Source organism: Delphinapterus leucas, chromosome 8 (genome assembly GCF_059928025.1).
Source record: "Delphinapterus leucas isolate spDelLeu-1000000601 "Yukka" chromosome 8, BTC_Dleu_Yukka2, whole genome shotgun sequence".
In the NCBI taxonomy this organism is placed as follows: Eukaryota; Metazoa; Chordata; class Mammalia; order Artiodactyla; family Monodontidae; genus Delphinapterus; species Delphinapterus leucas.
The window spans coordinates 110,400,997-110,426,680 of NC_143136.1; the positions used below are offsets into that span (position 1 = coordinate 110,400,997).

Below are 25,684 nucleotides of genomic sequence, written 5' to 3' on the forward strand. Positions count from 1 at the left end.
ACAATATCCAGGACATGGAAGCAACCTAAATGTCCATCAAAGGAGGAATGGATAAAGAAGATGTGGGAGATCAGGGAAGATGGCGGAAGAGTAAAATGCGGAGTTCGCCTTCCTCCCCAAAGATACACCAGAAATACATCTACATGTGGAACAACTCCTACGGAACACCTACTGAACGCTGGCAGAAGACTTCAGACCTCCCAAAAGGAAAGAAACTCCCCACGTACCTGGGTAGGGCAAAAGAAAAAAGAAAAAACAGAGACAAAAGAATAGGGACGGGACCTGCCCCAGAGGGAGGGAGCTGTGAAGGAGGAAAGGTTTCCATACACTAGAAGCCCCTTCACGGGCGGAGACTGCGGGTGGCGGAGGGGGAAGCTTCGGAGCCGCGGAGGAGAGCGCAGACACAGGGGTGCGGAGGGCAAAGTGGAGAGATTCCTGCACAGAGGATCGGTGCTGACCGGCACTCACCAGCCCGAGAGGCTTGTCTGCTCACCCGCCTGGGTGGGCGGGGCTGGGAACTCTGGCTGGGGCTTCGGTCGGAGCGCCGGGAGAAGACTGGGGTTGGCAGCGTGAACACAGCCTGCAGGGGGTTAGTGCACCATGGCTGGCCGGGAGGGAGTCTGGGAAAAAGTCTGGAGCTGCCAAAGAGGCAAGAGACTTTTTCTTCCCTCTTTGTTTCCTGGTGCGTGAGGAGAGGGGATTAAGAGCGCTGCTTAAAGGAGCTCCAGAGACGGGCGCAAGCCGCGGCCATCAGCGCAGACCGCAGAGACGGGCATGAGACACTAAGGCTGCTGCTGCCGCCACCAAGAAGCCTGTGTGCGAGCACAGGTTACTATACACACACCCCCTCCGGGGAGCCTGTGCAGCTCGCCACTGCCAGGGTCCCGGGATCCAGGGACAACTTCCCCGGGAGAACGCATGGCGCACCTCAGGATGGTGCAACATCAAGCCGACCTCTGCCGCCGCAGGCTCGCCCCGCACTCTGTACCCCTCCCTCCCCCCGGCCTGAGTGAGCCAGAGCCCCCGAGTCAGCTGCTCCTTTAACCCCGTCCTGTCTGAGCGAAGAACAGACGCCCTCCTGCGACCTACATGCAGAGGCAGGGCCAAATCCAAACCTGAGCCCCGGGAGTTGTGCGAACAAAGAAGAGAAAGGGAAATCTCTCCCAGCAGCCTCAGAAGCAGCGGATTAAAGCTCCGCAATCAACTTGATGTACCCTGCATCTGTGGAATACATGAATAGACAACGAATCATCCCAAATTGAGGAGGTGGACTTTGAGAGCAAGATTTATTATTTTTTCCCCTTTTCCTCTTTTTGTGAGTGTGTATGTGTATGCTTCTGTGTGAGATTTTGTCTGTATAGCTTTGCTTTCACCATTTGTCCTAGGGTTCTATCCATCCATTTTTAAAAAAAATTTTTTTTCTTAATAATTATTTTTATTTTAATTATTTTATTTTATCTTTATTTTATTTTATCCTCTTTCTTTCTCTCTTTCCTTCCTTCCTTCCTCCCTCCCTCCCTCCCTTTCTTTCTTTCTTTCTCCTTTTTCTCCCTTTTATTCTGAGCCGTGTGGATGAAAGGCTCTTGGTGCTGCAGCCAGGAGTCAGTGCTGTGCCTCTGAGGTGGGAGAGCCAACTTCAGGACACTGGTCCACAAGAGACCTCCCAGCTCCACATAATATCAAACGGCGAAAATCTCCCAGAGATCTCCATCTCAACACCAACACCCAGCTTCACTCAACGACCAGCAAGCTACAGTGCTGGACACCCCATGCCAAACAACTAGCAAGACAGGAACACAACCCCACCCATTAGCAGAGAGGCTGCCTAAAATCATAAAAAGTCCACAGACACCCCAAAACACACCACCAGACGTGGACCTGCCCACCAGAAAGGCAAGATCCAGCCTTATCCACCAGAACACAGGCACTAGTCCCCACCACCAGGAAGCCTACACAACCCACTGAAACAACTTTAGCCACTGGGGACAGACACCAAAAACAACAGGAACTACGAACCTGCAACCTGCAAAAAGGAGACCCCAAACACAGTAAGATAAGAAAAATGAGAAGACAGAAAAACACACAGCAGATGAAGGAGCAAGATAAAAACCCACCAGACCTAACAAATGAAGAGGAAAGAGGCAGTCTACCTGAAAAAGAATTCAGAATAATGATAGTAAAGATGATCCAAAATCTTGGAAATAGAATAGACAAAACGCAAGAAACATTTAACAAGGACCTAGAAGAACTAAAGATGAAACAAGCAACGATGAACAACACAATAAATGAAATTAAAAATACTCTAGATTGGACCTAGGGATTGTCATACTGATTGAAGTAAGTCAGACAGAGAAAGACAAATATCATATGATATCACTTATATGTAGAATCTAAAGAAATGGTGCAAATGAACCTATTTACAAAACAGAAGTTGAGTCACAGATGTAGAGAACAAACTTGTGGTTACCAGGGGGGAATAGTGGGAGAGGGATAAATTGGGAGATTGGGATTGACATATACACGCTACTATATATAGAACAGATAACTAATAAGAACCTACTGAATAGCACACGGAACTCTATTCAATACTCTGCAATGAACAGTATGGGAAAAGAATCTTAAAAAGTGGATATATGTGTATGTATAACTGACTCACATTGCTGTACAGGAGAAACTAACACAACATTGTAAATCAACTATACTCCAATAAAAAATTTAATTAAAAAACATACAATGAGGTATCCCCTCAAACCTGTCAGAATGGCTGTCGTCAAAAAGACAACAAATAACAAATGTTGGTGAGGATGTGGAGAAAAGGCAACCCTAGTGCACTGTTGGTGGCAATGTAAATTGGTACAGCCATTATGGAGAACAATATAGAAGTTCCTTAGAAAATTAAAAATAAAACTACCATATGATCCAGCAACTCCACTCCTGGGTATATATCCAAAGGAAACAAAAACAACAATTGAAAAAGATATATGCACCCCAGTGTTCATTGCAGTATTGTCCAAAATTGGTAAGGTATGGAAGCAACCTGAGTGTCCATCAACAGATGAATAGATAAAGAAGATGTGGCATATACATACATTGGAATATTACTCAGCCATAAAAACGAATGAAATTTTGCCATTTGCAACAATGATATGGATGGGCCTTGAGGGTATTATGCTTAGAGAAATGTCAGACAGAGAAAGAAAGATGCTGTATATTTTCAGTTATATGTGGAATCTAAAAAATAAAATGAATGAATATAACAAAAAACAGAAAGAAACTCAAAGATTCAGAGAACAAACCAGTCGTTAACAGTGGGGAAAAGGTGGATGGAGAGGCAAGGTAGGAGAAAGGGGATTAAGAGGTACAAACTACTATATATAAAATAATAAGCAACAAAGATATATTGTACAGCACAGAGAAGTATAGCCATTATTTTATAACTTTATATGCAGCGTAATCTATAAAAATATTGAATCACTATGTTGTATACCTGAAACTAACATAATATTGGAAGTAAATCAACCATACTTCAAAAAAAATGTATGTAAAGAAATCACAAGACAATTGTATTTTAATAGTGGAGATGGTAAATGAACCTAGGTGGAACTAAGATTACTACAGTTCATTGGAAGTGGTAAAATGTTGATAACAGTAGACTGTGATAAGTTATGTATATATATAATACTCTTAGCAACAACTATGTGAACCAAACAGAACAATATATTCAAAAATGCCACAAATAAATTATGATGGAATCCTAAAAATTGTTCATGTAACTGACAGAAAAGAGTATTGGGAAACAGAAGAAACAATCAGAAAACAAATAATAAAATGGCATATTTAAGCCCTAACATAATAATTATTTCAAATGTTAACTGTCAAAATATACCAATTAAAAGACAGAGTGGATAAAATAAAAAGATCCAACTGCTGCCATAAGAAATTCACTTAAATCAATGACAAGTTGAAAGTAAAAAGATGAAAAAAGGTACATTAATCAAAAAAGAAGTGGATATATTGATATCAAAGTAGACTTCAGAGCAAAGGGAACCAATTTTACACAATCTTTTTAAGAATAAAGAAAAGGAGAGACTACTTTCCAACTCATTTTATGAGGTCCATATTACCCTGATACCAAAACTATGGAAAGATAATACAAAAGCAAAAGCCCCAGCTCAATATCTCTCATGAGTTTAGATGCAGAAGATTTGGACAAAATATTAGCAAATTAATATAGGAATGTATAAAAATTATACATTCCATATATACTGCAAGACCAAGTGGGATTTATTCCAAGTGGAGAAGGCTGATTCAACATACCAAAAAATCAATGAATATAATCTACCATATCAAGGGGCTAAGGAAGAAAACATAAAATGATCACATCAATTGACACAGAAAAAGCTTTTGAAAAAAATCCAACACACATTTTAAAAAATATCTCAGCGAACTAGGATTAGAGAGGAAATTCCTCAACTTGAGTAAGAGATACTATAAAAACTCTACAGCTAACATCATACTTAATAGTGAGATATTGAAATGTATCCTATTAAGACAGGGAATAAGGCAAGGATATCCACTTTTCCCACTCTTAGTCAACACAGTATTAGAATTCCTAGCCACTGCAATAAGGCAAGGGAAAAAAGCATACAGATTAGAAAGGGAAAAATGAAACTGTCCCTACCTGTAGATGATATGACTGTCTACATAGAAAATCCCAAGGAGTCTTTAAAAAATATTCCCGGAACCGATAAATGAATTCAGCAAGGTCATAGGCTACAATATCAACACATAAAAATCAATAATATTTCAATATACTAAAAGTCAACTGGTGGAAAATAAAATTAAGAACATAATGCCATTTATAATAATCCCTAAGAAAATAAATGCAAAGATATAAATTTTTTTAATGTATAGGGTCTGTATCTTATATATAGAAATTTCTAAATAATACACAAAAATATTCTTAGAGATAATAAATTCAGCAAATTTGCAGGGTACAAGATCAATATACAACTATCCATTGTATTTCTATACACTAGCAATGAACAAGCCCAAAAATGAAATTAAGAAAACAATTCCATTTGCAATACCACCAGAAAGAATAAAATAATTAAGAAATATTTAACCAAGGATGTGTAAGACTTGTACAGTGAAAATTACAAAACATTGTGAAAAGCAGTTAAAGAACACCTAAAAAATCAGGCAACACCTGTGTTCATGGATTTAAAGATTTAATATTGTTAAGAAGGCAATACTCTCCAGAGTGATCTACAGATTCAATGTAATCTTATCAAAATCACAATGGCCTTTTTATCCCCCAAGAAATGAAACAGCTGATCCTAAGATTTATTTGGAACTACAAGGGACAGCAAATAGCCAAAATAATCTTGAAAAATAACACAGAGGACTCACACACCCCAACTTCAAAACTTAATAGAAAGCTACAGCAATTAAAGCAGTGCGATATTGGCAAAAGCACAGATGTATAGACCAGTGGAATAGAATTGAGAGTCCGGAAATAAACCTATACGTCTAAGGTCATTTGGTTTTTTACAAGGGTGTCAAAATCATTCAGTGAGGGAAAGAATAGTCTCTTCAACAAGTGGTGCAGAGTGACAAAATATCCACATGGAAAAGCTTGAAGTTGGAACTTTACCTCACACAAAACACAAAAATGAATTTGAAATGAATACAAAACCTAAAGGTAAGAGCAAAAGGTATAAAAACTCTTAGAAGAAAGCATAAAAGTAAATTTTTATGACCTTGGATTTCACAGTGGATTCTTGGGCATTACAATAAATTCATAAGCAACAAAAGAAAAAAACAGATAAATTGGATTACATCAAAATTAAATACTTTTGTGCAGAAGTAGACACTATCAAGAAAGTGAAAGGCAACCTACAGATGGGAGAAAATACTTGTAAATCACTTATTTGATAGGGGTCTAGTATCTCCATACATAAGAACCCCTACAAGTGAACCACAAAAAGATAACCAATTTAAAAATGGGCAAAAGGCTTGAATAGACATTTCTCCAAAAAAGATATACAAATGGCCAACAAGCGTATGAAAATATGTTCAACATTAGTCACTAGGAAAATGCAAATCAAACCACAATGAGGTACCATTCAGACCCAGTAGGATGGTATAGCTTAAACAAAACAACACAAAACAACAAGTGTTGGGGAGGATGTGGAGAACTGGCAACCTTCGTACATTGTTGGTAGAAATGTAAAATGGTGTAGACAACAGTTTGGCAGCTCCTCAGACAGTTAGTCATAGAATTACCATGTGTCCTAACAATTCCACTCCTATGTATATACCCAAAAGAATAGAAAACATGTATACAAACGAAAGCTTATACACAAGTATTCCTGACAGCACTAGTTACAATAGCCAAGAGGTGGAGACAACCCTATGTCTATCAGTGGATGAACAGATAATAGAAACAAACATAGCCACACAATGGAATATTATTCAGTCGTAAAAAAGAACAAAGTGCTGCTGTACGCTACAACAGAGAAGATCCTTAAAAACATGATGCTAAGTAAAGAAGTCAGGCACCAAAGGTCACACGCTGTAATTCCATTTATATGAAATATCCATAGGTAAATAGGTAAATCCATAGAGACGGAAAGCAGATTAGTGCTTGCCAGGGTCTAGGGAGGGGAAGTGGGTTGTGACTGCTTAATAGTTGTGAAGTTTCCTTTTGAGATGATAAGAATGTCTTGGACCTAGGTAGAGATAAGGCCTGCAAAGTCTTGTGAATCTACTAAATGCCACTGTATTGTACACTTTAACATGGTTCATTTTATGTTATGTGAATTTCACCTCGATTTAAAAAAAAAGTGGTATGGAGGTGCCTTAAAAAACTAAAAATAGAACTACCATATGACCCAGCAATCCCACTGCTGGGCATATACCCTGAGAAAACCATAATTCAAAAAGAGTCATGTACCCCAATGTTCATTGCAGCTCTGTTTACAATAGCCAGGAGATGGAAGCAACCTAAGTGTCCATCGACAGATGAATGGATAAAGAAGATGTAGCACATATATACAATGTAATATTACTCAGCCATAAAAAGAAATGAAATTGAGTTATTTGTAGTGAGGTGGATGGACCTAGAGTCTGTCATACAGAGTGAAGTAAGTCAGAAAGAGAAAAACAAATACCGAATGCTAACACATATATATGGAGTCTAAAAAAAAAAAGGTTCTGAAGAACCTAGGGGCAGGACAGGAATAAAGACGCAGACGTAGAGAATGGACTTGAGGACATGGGGAGGGGTAAGGGTAATCTGGGATGAAGTGAGAGAGTGGTATGGACTTATAAATACTACCAAATGTAAAATAGATAGCTAGTGGGAAGTAGCCACATAGCACAGGGACATCAGCTCGGTGCCTTGTGACCACCTAGAGGGGTGGGATAGGGAGGGTGGGAGGGAGACACAAGAGGAAGGAGATATGGGGATATATGTATGTGTATGGCTGATTCACTTTGTTATACAGCAGAAACTAACACACCATTGTAGAGCAATTATACTCCAATAAGATTTTTAAAAAAAAAACAGTACCTGAAACAGAAAAAAATAAATAAAGGTGGGTATCAGGGATGAGGTGAGACTCAGGGATGTGTATTTCACAAATACTTGATAATAAAAAATACTGCTATTTTATAAAGGGAAAGAACAAGAAACAGTTAGGGATTGGGTAAAAGGTATGCTTTATAAACTACTGAGTCATTTTTAAACAGCTGACAGTTTCATGTAAAAATCATGGTGTCAAAATGTCCCTAGAGACAAAATCTAGTTCTCTTTATATAGTTTTGCTTGATTGATTTAAGATTGTTATATCAGAATGTCATGCAACTGTATGAGTATTAGAGCTAATGCAGTCCAGTGTCTAACACAGTGTTCGACACAGAGTGGGTCCTCACTGAATGGTAATTACTATGGAAAGGGCTTGAGGACAGGCCCCGCCATCTTCAGTTCAGCCCCATTGCCTTGCACAGGGCCAGACTGCAGAGAGGGAAGAGGGAGCCACAGCCTCTGTGGCTCTCAGACACATGGCTATGCAGCGTCTCTCCTGCAGGCTGTATAGGGCAGAGGTGGGCAGGGGACAGGAAAGGCAAGCAGCTGCACTGGAAGAGGGGGTACCAGGCCAAGTCTGATGATGGTGGCATGTGAGCAGCTTACTTGGATTCCATCTTTACATGCATGCATCTTCCTTTCAAACTGGGCCAACTTCTTCAACTTCCTCCTCTGCATCTTCTCCAGCCACAGGTCATCTAAACTGATGTGTGAGTGCTGAGAGGTGCTCCTGGGTTGTGAAGGAGTCTCCCTGGGGACGTCCTCTGCAGAGATGAAGGGGAGGCTCCATGTCCCCGTCTCAGCAGTAGAGAATGGCCCCTGAGCTGGCTCAGTGTGAAAAGCTTTCAGACCGCGGGAGCAACTGGGCTTCTTGCCTGGTTGTTCTTCCCACGGCATGTGGTTCTAGAGAACAGAGAGGAGAACATAGCAAGTGAGCACAGTGTCCTTTCTCTGTTTAGTTTCTTTTGGGTATAAACCCATGTTTTGGTTAATCCCTAAAATACAGATGCCAGTGAAGTACTTTGTTCACAGTAATTTTGGAAAATGTGAAGATTAGAAACAAACCAAACCTTGTTTCTGTTAAAATTTCTACTTTCAAGACTATTTCAAAAAAATCAAGTCTTCTACCTTGATCAAAGAATTAGGTCTTGAAAGTAATTACTGAACTTGGCATGCTCATTAGAAACACTTTTTAAGGGTCAGTGGCTGGGGCAAAAAGCTCTTGCCTAAACAATACTGCCTGAGAACAGAATTTGAACAGAAACACACTCAGGCACTTGTTACTCCTTCTGTCTTGGCACGGACATTAACTAGATGTACTCACGCTGAACCTTCCTTAGGCGCCTGTGCTGCCTTCACTTTGTCCCGGGTTGCAGTTATCCACTCAGGCAACCTAACTGAATTTCAAAGTAAAATTTGTCCACACTAACAGAATACTTTGTCTTCGTGTTGCACAACCATCCATCTCTCTGTCCTTTGAAATCAACCCATCACCCTGGGAGAGGAAACCTTTCTTCCCATGTGTTCTTCGAGTCTAACAACTCTCCATCCCCAGTCCCACCCCAGTGGACACCTCCTTCACAGCACCTCTTTGGAATGTCATTCCCAAGCACTTTGTGTATACGATTTGGTGGAAACACAAGTGAAATTTCTCTTGACTATTTCAAGAGGCTATGTACATACACACAGACACACACATATATGGAGAAAGAGAAGGAGGCAGAGGAAGAAGGGGAGACATAATTAGTACATAATGGTTTGGTGTACAGCCTGGGAACTGGGACTTTTCAAAGCTTGCTGGGTGATTCTAATATGCATCCAAAGTCGAGAATCACTGTGTATTTTTTTTAGCACCCAAATATTGCTCTAAGTTTAAAAAGTGCTTTTACTTAGTTCCCTCCCCTCAACTCCACTGTGAGCTAGAAACAGCTGGCATATTATCCATATCCTATAAATAAGGTAATAGAAACTCAGAGAGCTTAAGTGATTGCCTGAGTTCACACAGCTCTGTGTGTCATTATACAGTTGACCCTTGAACAACATGAGTTTGAACTGCATGGGTCCACTTGCAGATTTTTTTCAATAGCAGATAGGATCCATGGATGGTTGAATCTCTGGATGTGGAGCTGTGGATATGGAGGGCTGACGGTTAAGTTACCTTATATTTAGATGTTCCACTGCACAGAGGGTAGGCGCTCCTCACCCCCACGTTGTTAAGGGTCAGCTGTATTCTTCTGATTCTAAATCCCATGTCCTTTTCACGCTTCTACATTGTAAAAATTCCTGTTGTTTCATAGGTGGAAATAACAACTCCATAACTAAGCAAGGACCACACCTTAGACTCGTTTATAACTCTCAAAGTCCCCGCAGAGGGAATGGATGTTAATGAGCACATCTTTATGTGAGACTCTCTGGTGCATTTTATGTACAGTACATAAAGAAGCTGTCCTCCTAAGGTTTTCAGTGAGTAAATGACATAGAGCTGCCTGGAAGGAAGCCAAGCCACCCTTAAGCTGGGGCTTCCACAGGAACATGCTTACTGCCACTAGAGATGAGCTCACTTATTTTCAAACAAAAGAAAACTTGGACTTTTTCAATGCGCCACCCCCTAGGTTTCTGCCAGCCTGTACCGGAGTTGTTGGCTGGGACCTCTTGATGCCATCAGTGATAGTTTTATCCTCAACTATTTCTTCATCAGAATTTTAGAACATTATCATTTTCATAGCTTGGTTATGGGCCTTTAGAGAGAATTCTGGCTGGTGAATGGTGTCCTAGGGGTCCTTTATTTTTTGCCTTTCTGATGGAAAAGAGCTCTCCTCCCTTCCAACTTCTCCACCTTGGGGGTGCTACTAGGGCAATATATCTATTTACTCACCAAGGAACTTTGATTTTCTCAGGAAAAAAGGTCTTTGTTCTAAGGCCATTAATTAGAGCAGTATTTGTAAAACCACCAGCAGCACCCAGTATGGTGGGCAGCCTCTAAGATGGCCATCAAAAGACTTCACCACCTTGATGGGGGCCCTTTTATGAGCTCCTCCCCTTGAGTGTGAGCTGGACGTAGTGACTCACTTCTAATGAATAGACTTTGGAAGAAGTGACGGGATGTCACTTCCAAGATTAGGTCATAAAAAGGTTGTGGCTTCCATTTGGGGGTGCCTCTCATGGACCCCTTGCTCTGGGAGAAGCCAGATGACATACTGTGAACAGGGCCATGGAAAGGCTCATGTGGCAAGGAACTGATGTCTCTAGCCAACAGCCAGCGGGGATCTGAGGCCTGTCAACAGCCACCTGAGCGGGTGTGGAAGCAAGACATCCTGCAGTCCGACCTTGAGCTGTGCACAGCCCCTGACAACATAGTGACTACAGCCTTGTGAGAGACCATGAGCCCAAGCTTACTCAGCTGGTTCTACTGCAACAGGTAACTCCTACTCCTGGGAACTTGCTAGAGCTGCAGACTTATAAAGCCCATCAAGACTTGCAGATTAGAAATTCTGGGGGTGGGAAATGCCCACTTAAGGGATTCTGATGCAAGGTGGAATTCTCCGATTGAGAATCAGTGTGCTGGAGAGACAGGCAAATAAGAGAGAGGCAAGGCGATCAGGCTGTTCTGGTGCTCCTGTGTGTCCTAGGGTGGAGGGTCAGGGAGCAGACTTTGGGGTTAGGCAAGCTGAGTTTGAATCCTGGCTCTGGCTCTTACCAGCAGTGTGACTTTGGGCAAGTAAGTTTCCTTAATCCCCTTTTGTTTCTTCATCTGTAAAATGGGAATACTAATACCCTCAGAAGTGTTATGAGAATTAAATGAGATAGTGCACATAAAACACATAGTATAATGCCTGTCACATTCAATACATCAATATATAGTAGCCAATATTATTGTTTTTGTTAATAAGTAGACAGGGCTGAGATGGCTGAGGTGGTGATGGAGTCCCATCTCTCTGGAATGATTTATTTTTAGATCCCACCTGAGAACGTCACTACAAAAATACTACTTAGCATTCAACTCATTCTATGATTTTTCATTATTTTGGGGAGGCTTTTTTCATTTTTATTGGGAAAAATTTCTACAAATTCTCTTTGTAGTGTTGGGCAACACAGATTCAGTTTATTCAGCTTGCATCCCGGTAAAGTAACCTTGTTACCCACAAATGAACAAGGTGCTCTCCTAATGTGTTTAATGTCATTCCATCAGCCAACACAGGCAAGGCAGATCAAAATCCATTACCACATAGTGCAAGGTATGTATACATTGTCTTATGAAATGAGAATTTTCAGAATAAAGAAGAGTTCTAATAGGTAGTCAACTTCCTGACTTTCTCAAGCCTTTCTTGAGCACATGGTATATGCCAGACAGCACTGCAAATGCTAGAGATTCAGCATAGAACAGAACGAAGCTTGCTGCCATGGAATTTTTTAAGCAATGGGAACTCGAAGATGTACAAAACAGAGTCCCAGCTCTCCAGATGATAAAGACATATAAATGCATAAGCTTTCTTTACATAGATTAAAAGTAGACGGTATATGGATGGTCCTAGAGATTATCATACTAAGTGAAGTAAGTCAGACAGAGAAAGACAAATACCATATGATATCACTCATATGTGGAATCTAAAAAATGGTACAAATGAACTTATTTACAAAACAGAAATAGGCTCACAGACATAGAAAACAAACATGGTTACCAAATGGGAAAGGGGCAGGGGATAAACTAGGGATTTCGGATTAACAGATACACACTACTATCGTATACATAAGACAGATAACCAACAAGGACCTACTGTATAGCACAGGGTAAGTGGATGCAGAAAGGGCAAATGATTTAGCCCAGCATAGGATGCTATCTAAAGGAAAGGAGTTATCAGAGACTATGCAGGACAGGGGCAAGTCCTAGGGAAACACACAGAGGTTTTGGTTTAATGTCTGTGTGTGAAACTGTGGCCCTCAGGTAACCTCCCTTAGCAGGTTCAGCCTAGTTACTATGCATACTCTCTTTTGCATTTCCCCTCTCTCCTCCTCAAATTGCCAGCAAACTTAAAACACCAGACACTTATAATTTCGAATAATTGAACAAGAGGATCCAGATTCTGGGGTAGCAGACTGGCTGACATACTTCTCCCTATTTGTCTCACTAAGCACAGCTAAAATCTTGAGACATTATATATGAAACAAAAATATGAAGACTCTGGGGCTTCCCTGGTGGTGCAGTGGTTGAGAGTCCGCCCGCCGATGCAGGGGACACGGGTTCGTGCCCTGGTCCGTAAGATCCCATGTGCCGCAGAGCGGCTAGCCCCATGAGCCATGGCCACTGGGCCTGCGTGTCCGGAGCCTGTGCTCCACAATGGGAGAGGCCACAACAGTGAGAGGCCCGTGTACTGAAAAAAAAAAAAAAAAAAAAATGAAGACTCTGAATGGTAGAGAGAAGAAGGTACACCAGCTAGGGATCCTAGAATGCAAGGAACAACACACCAGTGAGTTCCCTAAGTTTTCTCTGCGTCATATATTCCACTTCATATATAGGTCCTCATATATAGGTCCTGGAGAAAGTTGCAACCTGGAAATACCACTAGGCACAGGCATAAAGTCCCAACAAAAGCCTGCTTTCTCTACCCAGAGGAGCAGACTAGCAAGACAGAAAACTTTCAGATAAGAACTGCCCTACTCTAGCATGCAACATCCCCTCATTCCCTGCCTTCCTCACCAAAGCACAAGTGGGAACTTCTGACCTCATCTATCTATAATGAGGCACAATTCTCTCACAGCCAAATAGTGTCAGGAAGGCCTAGAGGGTAGCTGGGATGTTGATCCCCTTCCAGTGGTAAGGGGGCTCTCTCCCATGGTGTCTTCCATGCAGGGCAGTGAGGCATCCCTCCCCTGCCCCACTGGGGTGATGTAGGAGGAGACCTAGTAGAAAGCCAGGACTTTCACCACCATCTAGCATTAACAAAGTCTTCCTACCCCATGGGGAACATTAACAAGTCTCCCTCTGAACCATGGAGGTGTCAGTGGAGTTATAGTAGAGAACCTCAACTCCTGTTCCCACCCATCAGTAATGAGACACCACTTCCTGCAACAGGTTGTCAATAGAGGCCAAAAAAAGAACCTGGTATTTCACCTACACCTGGCAGTAATGAAGCAGTGCCCACTTTTCCCCACTGGGGTGGTGTTAGAAGTGGTCTGCAAAACAGAAGATTTAAATAAGATATAGTGACTCAAAACATACTACCCCAAATATCCAGAATAAAACAGAAATTCACTAGTCATACCAGGATCAGAGAAAATCTCAACTTGAATAAGAAAAAACAGTCAACAGATGCCAACACTGAGAAGATGCTGGAATTATCTGACAAAGATTTTAAAGTAGCCATAAAATAATGTTTCAACAAGAAATACAAATACTCTTAAAACAAATGGAAAAATAGAAGATTTCAGAAAATAGAAAATCTTAACAATAAAATAGAAGATATAAAGAATAACTAACTAGAAATTATAAAACTGAAAAATGCAATAACAAATTTAAAAATTCAATGAATGGGCTCATGGGAGAATGGAGAGGACAGAGGATCACTGAACTTGAAGATAGAACAATAGAAATTACACAATATAAACAAAAAAGAGAAAACAAACTGAAAAAAAAAAGGCTCAAGGCCCTGTGAAAGATAAAGAAAGATCAAACACTAGGGTACTGGAATCCAAAAAAGAGAGAAGAAAGTAAGTGGGGGTGAAAATGTAGTCAAAGAAATAATAGTTAAAAATTTCCAAAATTTGGCAAAAGACATGAAACTACAGATCTGAAATTAGACGAACTCAAAGAAATCTACATGAAGAAACTTCATAATCAAACTTCTGAAATCTAAGGACAAAAAAGACAAATGTTGAAAGCAGCGAGATAGAAAAGACACCTTTCCTGTAAGGGAAAAGCTATTTAAATGACATTATCAGAAACCATGAAGACCAGAAAGAAGTGGCCCAACATTTTTCAAGAGTCACTCATCAAGAAAACAATTGTTAATGCAGAATCCTATATCCAGTGAAAATGTTCTTCAGAAATGAAGGAAAAAATCAAGACACTCTCAGAGGAAGGAAACTGAGAGAATTTGTTGCCATGAGATATACCTTTAAAAAAATGACTAAAGGAAGTTTTGAAACAGATGATAAAAGAAAGCATCTTGCAACAAACATTGGGAAAAAAGGACAATATAAAGAGTAAAAATATGGGTAAAAACAACAGACATTCCTTCTCTTGAGATTTCTAAATTATGTTTGATGCTCAAAGCAAAAATTATAACATTGTCTGATGTAGTTCTCAATCTACTTAGAGGAAATATTTAAGACAATTATAAACAGGGTAAGGTAAAGGAATTTAAAGGGAGGTAAGGTTCCTACATTTCACTTGAACTGGTAAAGTGTCCACACCAGTAGACCGTGATAAGTTGTATATGTAGAATGTAATACCTAAAGCAACCACTAAAAAAATTATAAAAAGAGACTCAAGTAAGCTATAATACATAAAAATGGAATTCTAAAAAATACTCAAATAATGTATAAAACTGCAGAAAAAGAACACAGAAATGATAAATATGAAACAAAAATAATGAAAAATAAAAAGGCAGACTTAAGCCCTAACAATTACTTTAAATATAAATGGTAAATAGTATATATAAAAAGATCAATTAAAAACAGAGAAGGGCAAAATGGATTAAAAACAACAGCCAACTATATTCAGGCTATAAGAAACTCATTTCAAATATAATGATATAGGTAGGCTGAAATAAAAAGGATGGAAAAAGTGGCTGGCTAGTGAGCACCTGAGTAAAACCAGCCTGAATCTGTAGGTCTAGAAGAAAACACAAATTTGAGTTTTAGTGTCACCTTGTAGAAAACAAAAGGGAGACTGTCACACCAGCTGGTGTTCTGCAGGATCAGTAGAAGGCATAAAAACTTACGGAATCTTCCAGAAGAGGGAGTAGAAGCATGGAACAGGTATGTTCATAGAAGGTCTGAGAAAACCTCAGAATCACTAGCAGGCCTGACAGCAGGTATTTCTCTCCTGAGGGCAGTTAGAAAAGACTGGAGGAGGTGACCGCTACTTCAACTTGAAGATAGCAACACAAAAAATCAAGGAACATGAAAAATCAAGGAATCATGACACCACCAAAGATCACAGTAATATTCCAGTAACCTAACCCAAAGACATAGAAGTCTGCAATTTACCTGATAAAGATTCAAAATAGTTTTTAAGGAAACTCAATGAGCCCCAGGAAAACACAGAAATATAATTCAACAAAATCAAGAAAACAATACATGAACAAAATGAGAAGTTTAACAAAGATAAAAATCATTAATTAAAAAAGGAACCAAACAACTCTCAACAAAGTGGGTATAGAGGGAACATACCTCAACATAATAAAGACCATCTATTACAAGCCCACAGTAAACATCACATTCAATGGTGAAAAGTTGAAAGCTTTTCCTCTAAGATCAGGAACAAGACAAAGATGCCCACTTGTATCACTTTTATTCAACATAGTACTGGAAGTCCTAGCCACAGAAATTAGGCAGGAAAAAGAAATAAAAGGCATTCAAATTGGAAAGGAAGAAGTAAAACTGTCATATTTGCTGATGAGTTGATGTTATATATATAAAACCCTAAAGACTCCACCAAAAAATTTTAGAACTAATAAATGAATTCAGTAAAGTTGCAGGATACAAAATATACAGAAATATGTTGCATTTCTGTATACTAATAACAAACTATCAGAAAGAGAAATTAAGAAAACATTCTTATTTACAATTGCATCAAAAGAATAAAATACCTAGGAATAAATATAACTAAGAAGATGAAAGACTTGTTCACTGAAAACTATAAGACTTTGATGAATGAAATCAAAGAAGACAAATGTCACAAATAAATGTTAAGATGTTTTGTGCTCATGGGTTAGAAGAACTAATATTGTTAAAATGGCCACACTACTTATAGCAATCTACAGTTTCAATGCAATACCTATCAAACTTCCAATAGCTTTTTTCACAAACATAGCACAAATAATCCTAAAATTTGTGTGGAGCAACAAAAGACCCCAAATAGCCAAAGCAATTTTAAGAAAGAAGAACAAAGCTAGAGGCATTGTGCTTCCTAATTTCAAACTATATTACAAAGTATTGTAATCAAAACATTAGTGACATAAAAACAGACACATAGATCAATGGAACAGAACTGAAAGCTCAGAAATAAACTCACTCATGTATGAGCAATTAATTTATGACAAAGGAGCCAAGAATATATGGTGGGGTGGACAGTCTCTTCAATAAATGGTGTTGGGAAACTGGACATCCACATGCAAAAGAATATCATGCACCATACACAAAAATCAACTCAAAATGGATTAAAGTCTTGAATGTACAACCCGAAACCATAAAACTCCTAGAAAAAACATAAGCAGTAAGCTCCTTGACATTGGTTTTGGTGAAGATTTTTTTGGATTTTACACCAAACGCAAAGGAACAAAAGCAGAAATTAACAAGTGGGACTATATCAAACTATAAAGTTTCTGAACAGCAAAGGAGACCATCAATGAAATGAAAAGGTAACCTATTGAATGGGAGAAAGTATTTGCAAATAATATACCAGATAAGGGGTTAATATCCAAAATATATAAAGAACTCATACAGCTCAAAAACAAAAAACAAACAAAAAAACCCAACAACAATTTGATTAAAGACCTGAATGCACACTTTTCCAAAGAAGACATACAGATGGCCAGCAGGTACATGAAAAGATGCTCAACAGACTAATCATCAGGGAAATGCAAATCCACACCACAATGAGATATCATCTCACACTTGTCAGAATCATCAAAAAGATGAGAAATAACAAGTGTTGGCAAGGTTGTGGAGAAAAGGGAGCCCTTGTGCACTGTTGGTGGAAATGTGAACTTGTACAGGCACTACAGAAAACAGCATAGAAGCTCCTCAAAAAATTAAAATTAGAACTACCATCTGAACCAGAAATTCCACCTCTGGGTATTCGGAGAAGATGAAATCACTAACTTGAAAAGATACATGCACCCCTGTGTTCACTGCAGCATTATTTACAATAGCCAAGATATAGAAACAACCAAAGTGTCATTGATATATGAATGGATAAAGAAAATGTGGTATATGTAGATACACAATGGAATATTATTTAGCCATAAAATAGAATGAAATCTTGCAATTTGTGACAACATAGATGGACTTTGAATGCATTATACTAAATTTTCAAAATAAGTCAGACATAGATTTATGATTTATTTTATGATCTCACTTATATGTTGAATCTAAAAACAAAAGCTCATAGATACAGAGAACAGATTGGTGGTAGCCAGAAGTGTGGGATGGAGAGGTGGGTGAAAGAAGTGAAGGGAGTCAGAAGGTACAAACTTCCAGCTATAAAATAAATAAGCCATGGGGATATAATATACACCAGGGCAATTACAGTTAATAATACTGTGTTGCATGTTTAAAAGTTGCTAAGAGAGTAGATCTTAAAAGTTCCCATGACAAGAAAAAAATTCTGTAATTGTGTATGGTGACAGATGTTAATTAGACTTATTGTGGTGATCATTTCACAATATATACACATATTGAATCATTATGTTGTACATCTGAAACTAATATAATGTTGTATGTCAGTTATATCTAAAAAAATAAAAAGGACCAAACAGAAATTCCGAGTGGAAAATACAACGTATGAAATGAAAAATGCAGTAGAAAGCATCAACAGCAGGATGGATCAAGCAGAAGAAAGAATCTGTGAGACAGAAGACAGGAACTTTGAAATTATCCAGTTAGAGGAGAACAAAGAAAAAAGAGTGAAAAGAGCGTGAAGGAAAACTATATAATCCATTAGATATCTCAAAAGAACCAATCTGTGAATTACTGGAGTTCCAAAAGGAGAAGAGAGGGAGAGTGGGGGCAGAAAGCTTATTTAAAGAAATAATGGCTGAGAATTCCCCAAATATGGGGAAAGATTTGGATAGCCAAATTCATGAACCTACAAGTCACCAAACAAACTCAACTTAAATAGATCCTCTCCAAGACACATTATATTAAAACTGTTAAAAATCAAAGACAAAGAGAGAATCTTAAAAGAAGCAAGAGAAAAGAAGCTTGTAACTTACAAGGGAACCCCCATAAGGCTACTAGCGGATTTCTCAGCAGAAACTTTATAGGCCAGAAGAGTGTGGGATGATATATTCAAAGTGTTGAAAGTAAGAAACTGCCAAGCAAGAATACTCTACCTGGCAAAGTCATCCTTCAGAAATGAAGGAGAGATAAAGACTTTCCCACAAAAAACAAAAGCTGAGGGAATTGATCGTCACTAGACCTGCCTTATAAGAGATGTAGAAAGGAATTCCACAAGCTGAAATGAAAGGATGCTAATTAGTAACATGAAAACATATGAAAATGTACAACACACTGGTACACTTTAACTGGTAATGTTAAAGATATAGTCAAATTCAGAACACTCTAATACTGTAATATTGTGGTGTATTAACCATTTAAATCCAGTCTAAAAGTTAAAGGACAAGAGTATTAAAATTAATTAAAGTTACAATAATTTGTTAATAAAAATACAATATAAAAATAAGTAAATTATGACATCAAAAACATAAAGGGGGAGTGAATAAAATCATAGAGTTTTTGTATATGATTGAAGTTGTTATCAGCATAGAAGAGAATGTTTTACCTATAAGATGTTTTATGTAAGCCTCATGTTAACCTCAGAGCAAAAACCTATAGTAGATGCAAAAAAGATAAAGAGAAGGGAATCAAAGCATACCATTATTAAAAATCATCCATTCACAAAGGAAGGCAGAAAGAGAGGAAGGAACAAAGGAACTACAAAACAGCCAGGAAGCAATTAACAAAATCGGATTAATAAGTCCTTTCCTATCAGTAAATACTCTAAATGTAAATAGATTAAATTCTCTAATCAGAAGGCATAGAGTGGTTGAATGGATTAAAAAAGAAAGAAATATATGCTGCTTACAAGAGACTCAATCAGATTTACGGTCACATAGGCTCAAAGAGAAGGGATGAAAAAAGATATTCCATGCATGTGGAAATCAAAAGAGAGCAGGGTAGCTATACTTATATCAGACAAAATAAACTTTAAGCTAAAAATTGTAATAAGCGATAAAGAAGGTCATATTATAATGGTAAAGGGGTCAATTCATGAAGAAGATATAACAGTCATAAGTATAAAGCACCCAACACTGGAGTAGCTAAATATACTAAGGCGATAAGTAACATATCTGAAGGGAGAAGTAGAAAATAATACAGTAGTAGGATAGGAGACTCCAGTGTTTATCTTTTTAGAAAAGATAAAATCAATAGGAAAATTTTGGACTTGAACTATACTTTAGACCAAATGGATCAAACAAACACATTCATAACATTCCATCCAATGGCAGCAGAATACACATTGCTCTCAAGCACACACAGAACATTCTCCAGGATAGATCATATGATAAGTCACAAAAAAAGTCTTAGGAAATTTAAGAAGATTGAAATATTACAAGATACCTTTCTAGACAATAGTTTGACTAGAAATCAATGACAGAAGGAAAACTGGAAAATTAAAACATATCAGTATGTGGAAATTAAACAACACAGTCCTGAACAACCAATGGGTCAAAGAAGAAATAAAAATTGAAATAAAAATATCTTGAAAGAAATGAAAATGGAACACAATACACCAAAACCTAGGGGATGCAGCAAAAGCAGTTCTTAGAGGGAAATTTACAGTGATAAATACCTACAATAAGAAAAAAGATCTCAAATAAACAACATAACTTTATACCTCAAGGAACCAGAAAAAGAACAACAACAAACTGAGCCCAAATTATCAGAAGGAAGTAAATAACAAAGATCAGAACATAAATAAATGAAATGGAGACCAGAAAAACAATAGAAAAGGTCACGAAACTAAGTTATTTTTTAGAAAAGATAAACAAAATTGACAAACCTTTAGCTAGACTAACTAGGAAAAGAAGAGCAAAGACTCAAATAAATAAAATCAGAAATGAAAAGAGTTGACATTACAGGTGATACCACACAAATACAAAGGATCATCAGAGACTACTATTGACAGTTATATGTAACCAAATTGAATAACCTAAAGAAAATGGGTAAATTCCTAGAATCATACAACCTACCAAGACTGAATCATGAAGGAATAGAAAATCTAAACAGAACAAATCATATATTTCCCAACACAAAAGAGCTCACAACCAGTTGGTCTCAAAGGAGAATTCTACCAAACATTTAAATAAGAATTAATGCCAATTCTTCTTAAACTTTCCAAAAAATCGAAGAAGGGAGAATACTTACAAATTCATTTTACAAGGCCAGAATTACCCTGATACACTTCAACAAAGGATATCTATCTAGAAAACTAAATAACCACATGCAGAAAAATGAAATTGGACCCCATCTTACACTACTCACAAAATTAACTTGAAATGGATTAAACACATAAACATAAGACTGGAAACGTGACTGCCTGCAAACCAGGAAGAGAGCCCTCGCTAAAAACTGAATGGGCTGGCACTTTGATCTTAGATTTCCCAGACTCCAGAACTGTGAGGGAAAAAAAAAACCCAAAAAACAAAAATACATGAGTCTGAATACAGTAAAACTTTTAGAAAACAAAAAAGAAGCTCCTTGACATTGGTCTTGGTAATGATTTTGGGATATGACACCAAAAATATAAGCAACAAAAGCAAAAGTCAGCAACTGGGCTACATCAAATTGAAAAGCCTTTTTTTTTTTTTTTTTTTTTTTGCGGTACGTGGGCCTCTCACTGTTGTGGCCTCTCCCGTTGCGGAGCACAGGCTCCGGACGCACAGGCTCAGCGGCCATGGCTCACGGGCCTAGCCACTCCACGGCATGTGGGAATCTTCCTGGACTGGGGCACGAACCCGTGTCCCCTACATCGGCAGGCGGACTCTCAACCACTGCGCCACCAGAGAAGCCCTGAAAAGATTTTGCACAGCAAAAACAAACAAAAAACCCAATCAACTAAATGAAAAGGCAACTTACAAAAGAGTAGAAAATATTTGCAGACCATATATTGGATAAGGAGTTACTATCAAAAATATGTAAAGAATTCACACAACTCAGTAACCAAAGAACCAAACAATTTGATTGAAAAATAAGCAGAGGAGCTGAACAGATATTTCTTCCAAAGAAGACATACAAGTGGACAACAGGTACATGGAAAGATGCTCAACATCACTAATCATCAGGGAAATGAAAATCAAACCACAGTGAGATATAACCTCACACCAATCAGAGTAGCTATCATCAAGAAGATAAGAGATAACAAGTGTTGGTAAGGATATGAAGAAAAGGGAACCCTTGTGCACTATTGGTGGGAATGTAAATTGGTTCAGCTACTATGAAAAATAATATAGAGGTTGCTCAAAAAATTAAAAGTAGAACTACCATATGATTCAGCAATCCCACTTCTGGGTATATAGCCAAAGGGTATGGAAATAGGATATCAAAGAGATATCTGCACTCCCATGTTTGACAGCATTATTCATAATAGCCAAGATATGGAAACAACTTAAGTGTCCATCAATGAATGAATGGATAAAGAAGATGTATATATTTCAGCCATGACAAAGAAGGACATCCTGCCATTTCCGACAACATGGATGGACCTCGAGGGCATTAGGGTAAGTGAGATAAGTGAGACAGAGAAAGACAAACACTGTATGGTATCAGTCACATGTGGAATCTAAAAAAGCTGAACTTGTAGAATCAGAGAGTAGAATGGTGGTTACCAGGGGCTAGGGGGCAGGTAATTTTGGAGATTTTGTTTAAGGGTACAAACTTGCAACTAGAAGATGAACAAGTCCTAGAGATCTAATGCACAGCATAGTGATTATAGTCAACAATACCGTATTATAAATTGCAAAGTTGCTAAGGGATTAGATCTTAAATGTTATCACAACAAAAAAGAAATGAAAATTATGTGACATGATAGAGATGCTAGCTAACAGTGGTAATCATATTGCAATATAAGATGCAATATATAATATACAATATAATTCTATCAAATCAACATGTTGTACACCTTAAACTTACACAATGTTATATGTCCTATATATATCTCATAAAAAAGAACTCTCAAAACTCCACTGTAAAAATCAACAATTCAATTAGAGAATGAGCATAAACATGAAAAGACATTTCACTGAGGAAGATATATGGGTATGGCAAATGCTATAGGCTGAATATTTGTGTCCCCCCAAATTCACATATTGAAATCCTAACTCCCTAAGTTGATGGTATAAAGGATACGGGGCCTTTGGAGGTAATTAGGCCATGAGGGTAGAGCCCTCTTGAATGAGATTAGTGCCCTAATAAAGAGGCCCCAGAGAGCTCCCTTCCCTCTCCTGCCATGTGACATTACAGTGAAGAGGCTGTCTAGGAAGAGAGTTCTCACCAGACACTGAATCTGCTAATACCTCGATCTTGGACTTCCTGGCCTCCAGAAGTGTGAGAAATAAATTTCTGTTGTTTTTTAAGCTGGAGTCTGTGGTATTTTGTTATAGCAGCCCGAGCTAAGACAGTGAATAAGTACGTGAAAAATGTTCAACATCACTAGCCCTCATGGAATGTATGTCAGAATCGTGAGATCATGACATGCTTATTAGCACAGTTAAAATGAAATACATCTAAAATTTCAAATGTTGGCAAGGATGCAGAAAACCAGATCTCTCATATATTGATGGTGGGGATGTAAAATGGTACAGCCACTCTGGAAAAATATTGGCACTTTCTTAAAAAACTAAACATATACTTACCATACAACTCAGCAGTCACACTGATGGGACATTTACCCCAGAGGAATGAAAACCTTTGTCCACCAAAAAACCTGTTCAAAAATCTTTACTGGAGCTTTATTTGTGATAGCCCCAAACTGGAAATGACCCAAATGTCCTTCAACAGGTAATTGGTTAAGGGAAATATGGTAAAGCCATTCCATGGAATGGTACTCAGCAATAAAAAGGAATGGATACACACAACAACTCAATGAAAATCACTGGATTTATGCTGAGTGAAAAAAGCAAATCTCAAAAGGTAACATTTTTGAAATGACAAAATCATAGAGATGGAGATCAGATTAGTGGTTGAAATTGGTTAGGGGAGGGGAAGGAAGTTTTGACTGCAGAGGGTAGTAGCATGAGGCTGGTGGAATAGTATGTATCTGGCTGGTGGTGGTTGTCACATGAATCTACATATGTGATAAAATGGCATAGAAGCACACACACACACGTTCTTCCAATGTCAGTTCCTGGCTTTGATGTTGTTCTGTAGTTATGTAAGATGTTACCTTTGGGGAACTGGGTAAAGGGTACACTGGACTTCTCTGTATTAATTTTCAACTTCCTGTGACTCTATAATTATTTTAAAATAAAAGCTTAAAAAAGAATAAGAGGGAATAAGGAAAAGCAACTCTAGGTAAATAAATATGTGCTAAAAAAATTGAATCAAAATAAGAATTTAAAACATAAGCAGCAATATCAAACCAAAACCAAGAATTATAAGATTATAATGTTCATTACTGATGGAGATGAGGAGAAATATAAAAAGCTACTGGAAATAAGAATTAGTATGGCCTTTCTGGAAGGCAATCTGGAACCTATTAAAATTCTTATAATCGTTGGCAATGCCATTCCTGAGGCTGTACTCACTAAAATACACCAATCTCTAGGGTTATATATAAAATGGGGTTTACTAAGTTAATATCTGTAGCTGCCAGGAACTGGAAGAAAAGTGTGTAGCTATCTACAGGTGAAATGAGCAAATTTTGATACACTTACACCATGGAATATTATGCAGCTATTACTTAGAAATACAAGTACTGTGGAGATATTCACATTCATGAATGTGAATGTTGTCAGGCAGTTAGTATAAGACACAGAAAGGGCGTCTGTGGTGTTAGTATAGGCGTGTATGCATGTACACGTGTATACGCATCTGTTTATGATTATAAGACTACAGGGAAAATCTAGACGCCATTCACTAGGTGGTAGGCACATGCTAATGGAAGCCACTGTGCGGTGACAGTGAGGTGGGAGGAGGGCAGGAAGAGCATCTGTGATAAAACAACACAAATGAGAGCCTGTTTATATCAAATCATATGTGTGGCTTTGCTACAGTGTGTTTGTATGAAAGGAAGAATAAAATGATGGTCACCTAAATGTTAGGTTGACTACCACAAAGGCATACGACTACAGGGCTTTAAAAAAAATTATTATTGAAGTGTAGTTAATTTACAATATTGTGTTAGTTTCAGGTGTACGGCAAAGTGATTCAGTTATAGATACATATATTTTTTCAGATTATTTTCCATTATAGGTTATTACAGGATGTTGAATATAGTTCCTTGTGCTATACAGTAAATCCTTGTTGTTTATCTATTTTATGCATAGTAGTCTGTATCTGGTAATCCCATACTCCTAATTTATCCCTCCCCCTGACTCCCTTTCCCCTTTGGTAACCATAAATTTGTTTTCTACGTCTGTGAGTCTGTTTCTGTTTTGTATATAGATTCATTTGTATTATTTTTAGATTCCACATATAAGTGATATCATATAGTACTTGCCTTTCTCTATCTGACTTACTTCACTTAGTGTGATATTCTCTAGGTCCATCCATGTTGCTGCAAATGGCAATATTTCATTCTTTCTTATGGCTGAGTAATATTCTGTTGTATATCTATACAGTATCTTTTTAAACCAATCGTCTGTTGATGGGCACTTGGGTTGTTTCCATGTCTTGGCTATTGTAAATAGTGCTGCTCTGAACACTGGGGTGCATGTATCTTCTTGAATTAGAGTTTTCTTTGGATATATGTCCAGGAGTGGGATTGCTGGATCACATGGCAACTCTATTTTTAATTTTTGAAGGAACAGCCAGCCATACTGTTTTCCATAGTGGCTGTACCAATTTACATTCCCACCAATAGCATATGAGTATACACGGGTGTGAAGTGATACCTCATTGTGGTTTTGATCTGCATTTCTCTAATAATTA

General features: G+C 38.1%; 1 protein-coding gene across 8 annotated transcripts in view; it reads right to left on the reverse strand.

The window, feature by feature from the left end:
- ARHGEF4 (Rho guanine nucleotide exchange factor 4) overlaps positions 1–25,684 on the reverse strand; it is a 250,732-nt gene that overhangs the window by 103,735 nt on the left and 121,313 nt on the right. For 5 of the 8 annotated variants that reach the window (XM_089916944.1, XM_022590520.3, XM_089916946.1 and 2 more), the window contains one exon: positions 8,198–8,494. The exons of 1 other annotated variant lie outside the window; for it this stretch is intronic. In XM_089916944.1, coding sequence (XP_089773070.1) covers positions 8,198–8,494 — 297 coding nt within the window. Of the gene's footprint in view, positions 1–4,681; positions 8,074–8,197; positions 8,495–9,749; positions 12,725–25,684 lie in introns of those variants that run through there. 2 more of the 8 variants (XM_089916943.1, XM_089916947.1) reach the window with 2 other exon arrangements.